This window comes from Carica papaya, chromosome 9 (genome assembly GCF_054855325.1).
Source record: "Carica papaya isolate Zhongbai chromosome 9, ASM5485532v1, whole genome shotgun sequence".
Classification (NCBI taxonomy): Eukaryota; Viridiplantae; Streptophyta; class Magnoliopsida; order Brassicales; family Caricaceae; genus Carica; species Carica papaya.
This window is the reverse complement of record NC_142317.1, coordinates 7706373-7717428: the sequence shown is the minus strand read 5'-3', so window position 1 is coordinate 7717428 and position 11056 is coordinate 7706373. Positions and strand designations below refer to the sequence as shown.

General features: G+C 32.6%; 2 protein-coding genes across 3 annotated transcripts; one reads left to right on the top strand and one right to left on the bottom strand.

The window, feature by feature from the left end:
- Positions 1-153: 153 nt before the first annotated feature.
- LOC110811132 (uncharacterized) lies at positions 154-4008 on the bottom strand. Its single transcript, XM_022037527.2, has 8 exons — positions 3565-4008; positions 2866-2950; positions 2568-2609; positions 1939-2107; positions 1308-1360; positions 978-1199; positions 765-811; positions 154-387 (listed from the first exon to the last, which is right to left on the bottom strand). The coding sequence occupies exons 1-8, from the start codon at positions 3798-3800 to the stop codon at positions 333-335; spliced, it is 909 nt and encodes a 302-aa protein (XP_021893219.1). The 5' UTR covers positions 3801-4008; the 3' UTR covers positions 154-332.
- Positions 4009-4979: 971 nt separating this feature from the next.
- On the top strand, positions 4980-10833 carry LOC110811175 (asterix-like protein). 2 transcript variants are annotated; one of them, XM_022037588.2, is made up of 3 exons: positions 4980-5261; positions 5488-5588; positions 10610-10833. In XM_022037588.2, the coding sequence occupies exons 1-3, from the start codon at positions 5112-5114 to the stop codon at positions 10728-10730; spliced, it is 372 nt and encodes a 123-aa protein (XP_021893280.1). In that variant the 5' UTR covers positions 4980-5111; the 3' UTR covers positions 10731-10833. The 2 variants fall into 2 exon arrangements, with proteins under 2 accessions (XP_021893280.1, XP_021893281.1); XM_022037589.2 differs by lacking the exon at positions 10610-10833 and adding an exon at positions 6756-7065 and having other exon boundaries at positions 4985-5261.
- Positions 10834-11056: the final 223 nt, after the last annotated feature.

Here is an 11056-nt window from a genome sequence, read left to right as displayed (position 1 = left end):
CAATGTATCTTACCATCTTATATAGATACACACAAACAGTCTACATATACACATGTATTAAAATAATTTTAACTAAATGGATATGCAGCCTGATTTTTTAAACTAAATTTTAAATACAAAGAAAGTAAAATTCACACATGTATGAGCTCAAGCTTTGACATCTCAAAATCTGTTCATATTAGCTTCTGTATAATTTTTATGTTCAATTAGATACACAAGTCCCAATTTTTGTTCAAATAGACATAATTTGAAAAATTGAAGATAACCAACTTCTACCATTACCTGAAGAACTGATGGCTTCAAATTTGATTGATGGATAAACAATAAAAGAGCTATGAAAGTTTAACATGCATTTCTTCTCCAACTGTTTCAAATATTTCATCCACCCTGTCAGGGAAGAACACCCATCTGTCAAAACCTTTCTGGAGCATTTCAATAATGTTAAATTAGAAAAGATTTTGGGTGTATAGTAGAATATATATTATATATATATATATATATATATAGCTACATCTCCCCCTCTCCCTTCTTTTTTACCAGTTGCTTTATCACAACTCTAAAAAGAAATTTAGCTTGAGTTGTGGTTGGTTACCTTTGAGACTATATATTCTACTGTATTTTGGGCATATAGTAGAATATATATATATATATATTATGCGTTATATATATATACATGTACCTACATCTCCTCCTCCCCCTTCTTTTCTCCCAGTTGCTTTATCACAATTCTAAAAAGGGATTTAGCTTGAGTGGTGGTTAGTTACCTTTGAGAATCTATATTCAAGTCTGTAAGCCATGTTGTCAAATAGACCTTCAGCAAAATAGAATTAAGTGATTAAAAGAAATTTGCTTCTTAAGAAATGATAATGGATGCTTTTCTTGAGATATATATGGAAAAACAGATTATGTTTCTTATGAAACATGTCTCTTAATGTATTTCAACTTATCCAAGTTGATATATTTGATGAAACCAGTACCTGTAAAATAGCTTGGTTGGGCTTGCAATTATCTACTACAGCAGGCATATCAGATTTCTTGTCTCTCAATCTTGGAAGGATTGGCTCACAGGTTTCTTTCAAATACAAGCCGCATATACTCAAGTCATCAAGTTCTCCTGGATAAAGCTCATCTGTCCAACACAATTTCTCTACTTGTGGAGCTTCAGATCTAATGGAGAGTAACTCCATTACAAGCAGCCGCTATCCAAACCAAACAACATAAAAAGAACAAAACATGTTTGAAAATTCTGGGGGCGTAAAAAATTCCAGAACATGTCTGTAGGAGCTAAAAGGAAGTCATCATTTTACCTTCAGATTCAGCTCCAGTGCAAACATCTGAACACATTCCTCTGCTAGCTTCTCTGCAACCATTCAGAGAACTGCATTATGAAATGGAGCTAGACAAAGCCTCAAACTTCCTAACTAAAAGTGATATTTTACTACTAATTTTATATTGTTGATATTTTTAAGCTTGAAACCCGATAGCCACTTTCATTTCATAGAGTGAGCTTATCCGTACAGAGCTTCTGTTTTTTTTTTTTTTGTGAAATAAGCAGCATCCTTATTTGGATAGCAAGCTCCAAAATCAGTTTGATAACTAGCATGAACTAGCAACTAATTGCCTAAAAGAGTTGAAAGAGTTTCTAATTTCCAGTTAAGTAAGAATGCCTTTCTTGAATTACATGTTTTACAAATTTGTCAAGAAAGGCTTAACAATTATAATGCCAATCAGCTCATGTCTAAAATTATATTTAAAAATTGAATTAATATCTCCTAAAATTATTTAGGTAGATCTTGATGAAATGGAGAAAAGATACAACAGGGGCAACTATTGTTACTGTCAATACCAGTAACATAATTGCAGTCAAGTACAGTAACCAATGCACGAGAACTAAACAACTCGACCAAAAGAGCCAAAATTTCAGGAAGAAGAGCATACCGAATGGATATATTGACCAAAATGTGAAGATCGGAATACCGCCACCATCACCAGTGTCATTTCCTTCCTCGGAAGAGCTAGAAAATTGTACGATTGAACTACCACTTGTCCCTTTGAGAAAACATCTCATGGATTTACTAGTATTAACCATGTGAGTTACAACAGCAACCTGTATTTCAACCAAATTACTTAAATTTTCCAAACCATTACTCAACCAGATATTATTAGAAAATGATTGTTGGCAGAATTTTCAGCAAAATGTCATACAAGGATTTTATTTTGCCATTGAGTTTGATACAATGTGATGGGGACTAAGAAGTTTGTACCATGTTTCCTGCATTTGTTTTCATGAAACCCTTTCCCCATGGAAACCCCGACAGAAGAAAAGACAATAAATAAATAAAAGAAAGTTACCATGGATCTAAATACACTATGTATATGTTTAGCACTATAGAGATAAGACTATAGGATAAATTATAAGGATGTATCATCTTCTACCTTAGCAGCTTAACATATCATATATTTTTTAACTGTACTGAAATAAATTGTTCTATATACTACATCCAAGTTGCAGGTAAGATAACTTCATTATTATAATGGAATTATATGTACTTATTGAGTGTACATACCATATCTTTGTAAGATGATAAAAACTTGCTCCTATGAAGCTCCTGAAACAGAGATTCAGCAAATTCAATTTGCTTTCAGACTAAATTATTACTATAAATTTAAATGACTGTCAGTTATTTCGAGGTTATTTATATGGAAGATTTATGTTTTTGCTGCTGCTCTTCTATGATTTATTTAATCAACGGCGAAATTCATATACGGATAATATCCAAGACCAAGAAAAGTGAACATATCCGGTGAAACATTACCACTCATGCTCTACCATACACAAAGGAGACGGTTAAAGATAAAAATAACCTGCTGTATAAACAATTTTGATAAAGCTTTCTTTCTAATATCTGGCATATCACTTAGAACACCGAGCTCCATTGAAGGTATATACCTAAATCAACGAACAACTTGCATAAACACTGAGATACTTAGCTGATAAAACTTCTTAAAAGCAGTGATAAAAAGTATACTTCACGTTTATTTTCCTAATGCACAGACCCTCTAGGACGATAGTAAAGCATCTAAATGGAAATCAAATACCATTCCTGTTTTTTAGGAGGAAAAGGAAGGCAGGGAATTAAAAGGTGAAGAGAATTTTTCTTTTTCAAATTCAATTTTGTTGACATAAACTGAAAGTCACCCACTTCAACGAGGCCATCAATTATAGAAGGTCTTCATCCTCAGAATCACCATAAAACCCCCAAAATCAAATTTTTTTTCCATCAGTTTCCCCAAATTTCTCGGGAAACAAACAACACATAATACACAATTTCCACTGTTTATATTCTTCCTCCTTCCATAGGCGAACTGGTAAACCAGGGAAACTGAAAGCCCATACTTTTCAGCAGATAAGATCCAATTCAAAGCAAGGAAAGTTCTAGAAAATCCAAAGTACTCCACAATTAAAGAAGGAAAAAACAAGGAAAAGAGAATAAACACTTACACATAGACCTAATCAAGGAGAAAAAAGCAACAAAAACCAGTGAATAATACCAGTATTAATACCTTTGAGATAAATAAGCATTGACAAGTGAAGTAGCATTCGATCTTGCATTAGTAGACGCAGAGACCCACTGTTGCCTGTAAGATACCATTTGGGACCATTGGTTTCTAAGATTTCGCTGAGCAGCTGGTCTCCATAGCCTCGTCACTGATGGTGGAAATGGTGAATTGTTCATCGAATTACGAGACTGTGAAATCGAAGGAGTGCAAGGGCTTGAGTCTAGCTGTTGAGTCTCCATTCTTGAAGGTATCTGAGTTTGGTCAGATTCTGCGTCTGATCCCAGTAGAGTACGCAGGGAAGACGAATCCGAGAGCGAAGGAATACAGAAATCGAATATAAAGAAATTGATGAGGAGTCAAGGAAACTCAACAAACAGAGAGAATGGAAGGAGCTTGCAGTCGATTGTTTGGGTAATAATGGCGGATTGTATTAATTGAGAGAAAATCGGGTATTTATACACAAGGGTTTAATTTATTAAAATTCTAAAATTAACCCTAACTTTACAAGTATTTACAATAACAATCCACCAGATATGAAAAATTACATATTTATATTCTAATATTCTAACAGAGTACACAGAGAAGGCCTACGCTATGAAGAAGATGAGAGCTCAAGCCTGTAAACCTTGCCAAGGGTAAATTGTAAAACCACTTCCTACTAAATATATATATATATATATATATAACCATTTCAAATAAATTTTTTTAAAAAATAATAATTTATATTATATTGTTAAGACAAAAACATTAATTTTTTTTTTTAAAAGAAAATTTGGTTTTAATCGCGATTTAAATTTATTTTTTATCTAAATAAATAGAAGGGTGATAAATAATATTATTTGTAAATTATGGCTTTAGTTTTGTGTCATATTTTGAAATTAATTCTTAATTTTACAAGATTATGCTAAAATACAATTTTTTTTTTTTACGAAATTTGAAATTTTTGATGTCAATAATTAAAGTCTTATTTCTCATTTTTTTTATAATCTTAAAAAGTATAGGAGTTATAAATTAATTTTAATAAATTTAATAAAGATAGTTAATTTTTTTTTTAATTTAAAGCACACAATTGGAATATTAAATATTGGGTAAAGAAGATTCAAAAATCATTTCCATCTTTTTATTTTAAATTTTAATTTTTCAAAAAATAAAATAAAATTTTGTTACTCCCTTGTTAGAAATTAGATATAATACCGAATTTCAGTTGAACTTGGAGACTTAAAAAGAGTTCTAAACTAAATTAAATTCCACAATATTCAATTTAATTAATATTTATTAAAATAAATACTTTTTTATTATTATTTATTAAAAATAAATTAAACAGATAAATATATTTATTATGTCATAACAGGTCACCCAAATTTATTTCAAAAAAGAAAAAAATTATTTATAACTGTAAAAATTATGATATTTCTTACGCTTAGTCATAAGAGGAATAGAATTCGTTCTTTCGTTGGCAATAAAAACTTGTATTTCCTACTTTCTTCAAACTAATTCACACCGAGCGAGAAAGAGAGTCGTAGAGAAGAAGAAGACGGAGAGCGAGAGAGATGTCTCACGGCAATGCATCGGGGAATGATCCACGACAGCCTTCGTCGGCGAAGCCCTACACTCCATATGCGGTGCCACCGCAGGATCTTCCCGTCGACTACTCTGGTTTCATCGCCGTCGTTTTTGGAATTGCCGGCGTCATGTTTAGGGTAATGATGACTGATTCGTTGTTGTTTTTTTTTTTTTTTGTTTTTTTTTTTTTTTTCTCTATTTTTAAAGCATCTTTCGTCCAGTATTTTATAAACAGTTTTATACCTAGATCTGATAAAAGCATTTCCGGGCAAAATTTGACTGAAATCCGAAAATTTTGTATTAGTTCTGATCGACTTCTGTCTTGATTGTTGTCTGAAATTGTTTACTTTGACGAAATTGCAGTACAAGCTTAGCTCGTGGGTTGCTATCATATTCTGCGCGCAGTCGCTAGCCAACATGAGGAACATTGAGAACGATCTTAAGCAGATTTCTATGGCGATGATGTAAGTCTTGCTTCTTTCTCTTCACTATTCTCGTTTAGTTAATTAGTTTTATCGTTGGATCGAGTGTATAGAACGGTTGCTTATTAATGTTCTTTTGCGGTCTCATCTTTTTGTCTGGCTCTTAATATTAGCAGTATTTGAGGAAATTGATTTCTGTTTCCGAGATTAATACATGACCCATAGGGAGTGTACTGAATGTGACGTTGCTGATAACGGGAATAGATATTGGTTGGGGAAAGTAGAAAGATTTTAGTTGATTCTTTGACATTAATTGAAACGACAGTGGTTGTTTCCGTTTTATTTTTTTCATGATTCTCGAGCGTGAGGAGATTCAATAGAATATGGCCTGTGAAATTAGACTGTAAATGCGTGTTTTATAGAAGTGCAGTAACCAGTGTTGCTCGATGGTAAAACATTATTTAGTTTAATTCTTGTATTGCTTCATGGCATGGGTCTGGCATTGGTAGAGTGTGTTATTTAGATAACAGTAACTGGATAAATCAGGCCAGTAATAAATTTTATTTTGAGTCTAGGCTTTTATTTTGCACACAGAAAATAATTTGTAGAAAGCTTTTTTTTTTCCCTTCTTTATAGATTACATAGTACCTTGTGCTTGATTCTCAAGCAACATTTCTTGCCTAGGGATTGGTTCTATGATTTTGATTATGAGAGGTTTCTTTTATTTTTTCCCATTTTGTATGTTGCCCTTCCATTTAAGAGTACGTATCTTACCAAAATTTTCTGAGTGAGATTCTGAGTGAGGCAACTCCCTAACAATAGTGAACATAAAAATAAAATTTTGTTATAAGCATGGTGTTTCGTAATCCGTACATTTGATAAGTGATGAATAATCTGATCAGTGTTTTATGCTATGGATTTGTAAGCATAAACATTATGCTGACATCCTGAATGTGCTCGCTCTTCTTGGACATTTCAAGATATGCATGTTCTTTTGAGAGGGGACAGGGGTAGAGATGGAAACCTGAACCCATAACCTAAGTCTGGATGCTTAACAAACTGAGTTGAGGTTTTTGCTTTTCAAGATAACATGTTGATATGCGGTTGTATTGATTTTCTCACTGTAAATTGCCAATTTGTTTTGATGGCATAAGAGGTGCATGCTTGACGTTTTTATCACTAGTACTAATTTAGCTGACCAAAAACCAGGTTTGCTATCATGGGTTTGGTCTCAAACTACCTGGGTCCTGTTCGGCCAGGCACACAAAGCTAACATGTCTCAGATTCATGAAGTTGGGCTTAAAGGTGACTGGGGGAGTATGAGGATTCTTTCATTTGATGGTTTGTACTGGAGCTCCTTCCCTTAGTTTGAGATAAGGGGTGACTGTAAGTCAGAGTTGGGTAACGAAGCCGAAGGGAGTTTAATTTGTATCTTTAATATCGAAGTTGCACTAAATTTTATTTTTGGCTACGGTCATTGCATTTCTGGTTCTCATAAAAAAAAATTATTATGCTTTAATTGAAGCCGGGTAAAGTTCTTGTAGCTAATCTTGGTTAGTAATAAGGGGCTCTAGAAGTATAGAGTAGTGATAAGTTACGTGTAATGACTCAACTTATTGTTCAGAAGGATTTGATAAGAGAGCAAAGTAGGTACCATTTAAGAGAATTACTACAATATCCTTCAAGTAAATAATCAATAGGAAAGTAGGGTAGTGTATGCTGCCAGTTATGTTATGACTGGTGCTGTTATTGTCATTAATCAGGAAGGCTTAGTACACCTGCCTTCTCACCTTACTAATAGTAATGAACAAAGATATCCATGAAATATGGGTGTCTGACCCTTTTAGAAATTTATATGCCACATTTCTGTTTTCGCTTTATTAGGAATTTAGCTCTATTAGTAATTTAATTGGATCCTGAACCCTAGTTTTGCTCAGGTTGACACGCGAATATATATAAATCATGAAGCTGAGGAGTCTGTCTGGGTTACAATTCAATTATCTGAACCTTGAGTCATGTCAGACTATCTAAAGGCCTTTGTTGAAAATATTAAACCTAATCAGGCGATAGTGATTAGGTTTGGGGGGGGGGGGGGGGGGAAGTTGTAGAGGAGATGGGAATGGAGTGGATGCTGATATGGCTTCGTGGACCAGCAACCTTGACCTTGGCACTGCAGATTCAAAGCTTATTGAAGCTTGAATCATAGACAATGATTGTAAGATTAACATTTAACAATATTGCTCCCTTAGGTTTTCATATGTGATTAAAAGAATTTCAATTATACACTATCGATGTCAATAAAATATAATAGATTGGGTATTTTTCATCGATTTAAATTTCTAGAATAATTATTTATAGTTAGAGAAAAAAGCCTAATGTTTTTATCTAATCAGTTTCTAATTTAATTATTTAATTTTAATATAAAATATGGTATTCATGCGTTTAGCATAGCAAGCATGTGCACGAAAAGATATTTTAACATATACATAATCGATTTAGTTATTCTTTATGAGCTTAAGTTTTTAAGGTAATTGATATAATTATTAAACTTGAGTAGAATTTACGATTCAATTAGCGAATTTTGACTGTGAATTGAATAACGGATAGGAAAATAAAAAGAAAATATTTTAGATACTTGATTTTAAGGTAAGAATTAAAAAAAAAAAAAAGAACAACGAGAACCTTAAACAAGAATGGGTTCACCACTCACGAGCAATCATCTATGGCCTTAGCTAGAACTGGTGATCGGAGGACTCAAACTTGCTCAACCTGGCTCAAACATGCTCAATCTTCAGGACAATCTTCAGAACTAGCAATAAATGGAAGAGTTAGCATATGAGCTTAAGCTATCTGGCCAGCGCTTCTTGTCGCTGTAGATCACCATCTGCAAAATTGCCTGAAAGATACAGAAAGATGGTGGCTGGAACTGGATCCACCATGTAAGGTCTGGACATGGGTGTGACAATTTGATGATGGCGTTTTTTAGCAATCAAATTCGATAACAAGAGCTATATTTTTATTATGTTTGGAGGGTTGATTCAGGGTTTAGTGTGGATGAAAAATGGGATCACAACAAGGCCTGGCATGAGAAAAAAACATAGAATTAATCTAATGCCATGAGGGTTAAGGAGATGGGTTAGAGCAAGTGCTTGCCAAGGTGGGTCTTCCTTTAGGAATTTTGAATGATTTATTGAGAGTTGGCAAGTAACCTTAGGCTAAAATTTTTAATTAACAAAATAATGACCAACTTTCATTTATAGATCAAAAGCTCAAAGCACTTGTCCTGAACTCTGCCAAAATTTTGGAAACAAAGAAGTGCTCAACTTGTTGAGAATGCTTCATAGAGGAAGATGGATCTCAAATCCTTCAATCAAGTATTGGAAAGATAGAGAATTAATTAAGAAATATATATATTATATACACTACTAAGTATAAAAGAAAAAGAAGAAAAAAATCAGCAGAGGAGAAAAGAAGAGGAGGCTCAGGAAATGGAATGAAGCAAATCAATAGAAGAGTAGAAGATCAAATTGGAGATGGGAAGAAGCTCAGATCAGACTGGATTGGATAATGAAGATCCAGTCCTCAGTTCAAGATAGTTTGGATCGAAGTCCGGTCTCCTATTAGATCTCTCTTCTCAAGACATTATAGGTAGAAAAAATATGGATACACAAAAGTTAGATCTTCTAAGCAGAAAAGAGTTGTTCCTCAACTACATCACAAGATATAACTTGAGATCAAACAAGTTTATAATCATTAGCAATGTGGATCTTCTCCAATGTCTTTACAAAGGAAAAGAATATCAGCAATTATACACTAATTAAAACAGTGGAGAATGGACAAACAGGAAGAATATACATACATGTATGTGATTATATATGGCTCTCGTAGTCTGTTCCTCTTTTCACTCTTCCTACCACCCATTTTTCACCCTGTAATCATATATATATATATATATGATAAATATAATTAAATTTGGTATTAACTAAATTTTTTTAAAAAATATTACCTTGGAGGTTTCCTGATCTAGGCACAAGTGGTACTCATCCATTCTCCAATGGGTTTTCTTTGGTGTTGACTTATTTGCGGAGAAATAAATGAGATGTATCTTGAAGGCAAAAACATATCCATGGGAGTTGCAAATAGGTATTCGATCTCCGCTCAACTGCCAAAAACCTGTTCCATCTCCAACCATCCGTTTATTATTCTTCCCTTCCACATTTTTTCTTTCTTCATGGATGAAAAAGAATATTTCTTTTTGCCCACTTGAAAATTGCTCTGTTAACAAATCACAGATCAATTCAGTTACAAGGATATATATCTTCTTTAATTTTTATCTATTAGCTCAAATCAGTTTGAATTTTAAGAAAAATCAACAATAAAAGAAAATAAATGAGTTCATCCTAGACATTTTTGAAACAAATTAAATTTAAAGTTTAACAAAATCTGATTCAGATAAACCCATTATCTTACTCTGATTTAAGTAAAACAATAGAATAAAAACATGTATTTAGAAAAAAAAAAAAAAGGAATCAATATTTGAATCATATGTAACAACTTAAAAGTAGAACATGATAGGCTTGTCCATTAAAGAAATTAGATTTTAAAAGATTGTACCTAAATTTTTTGGAGGTTTAGAGTATAGATCGCAAGCATCAATCTCGAAAAGAATGAAAGACGGGATCGGCCTGTAATTGAACACCTTGTTCATCAAGTAATGCGTCACCAACTCTTCATCCGTCGGCAAAAACCTAAACCCAGGTGGCAAAGATATAAACATCTTTTCTTCACTACCATATTTCTCTTCTTCTTTTTGGCACCTCTCCATTTACCTCCTCATCTGATATATATGTTGTTTTACACATATATATAGAGGATAGTATTCGTCACAAGTCGCAGATCTGCTTTTCAAACTGAACCCAGAGATGCATAAATGGTGGAACTCTATTCTATATGGATAACCTATTATATTTGTATATGTATTTCTTCATATCTTTGTTGAGGCTTTTAAGTTTTTTCCTTTGGATAAATTTATAATTTTTGTATAGTTGATTTGTAACTTGCAGTCGAATTGTACGGAACACGAGACTTGTTGAAAATGGAGGCTTTGGTATTCATGCATGCAACGTCTGTTTGACTGCGGGAACTGAAAGACGTCGAACCACTTACGGCCGCTTTATCGGTTGACAAATCATTATGTAAATCCAGCGGTTAAGATTTAATTTTGTGATTTTTGACTGATGTGAACATATATATGAATAAGAGTTATGATTATTTCGTTATATTATTATTTTTAATTGTCTAAAATTATAAAAATATATAAATATGAAATATGTTTTGGGATATTTTCAAAATATATAAATATGAAAAAGTATAAAGTATATAAAATGTGATAGATTAATTATTTTTATCTTTCCCTATAGTTTATATTTAATTTTTTAAAAAAATACAGTCCTACCTAATATCAACAATTTTAAGTCTTATTTGAATTTTAATTTTTTTAAATATATAAT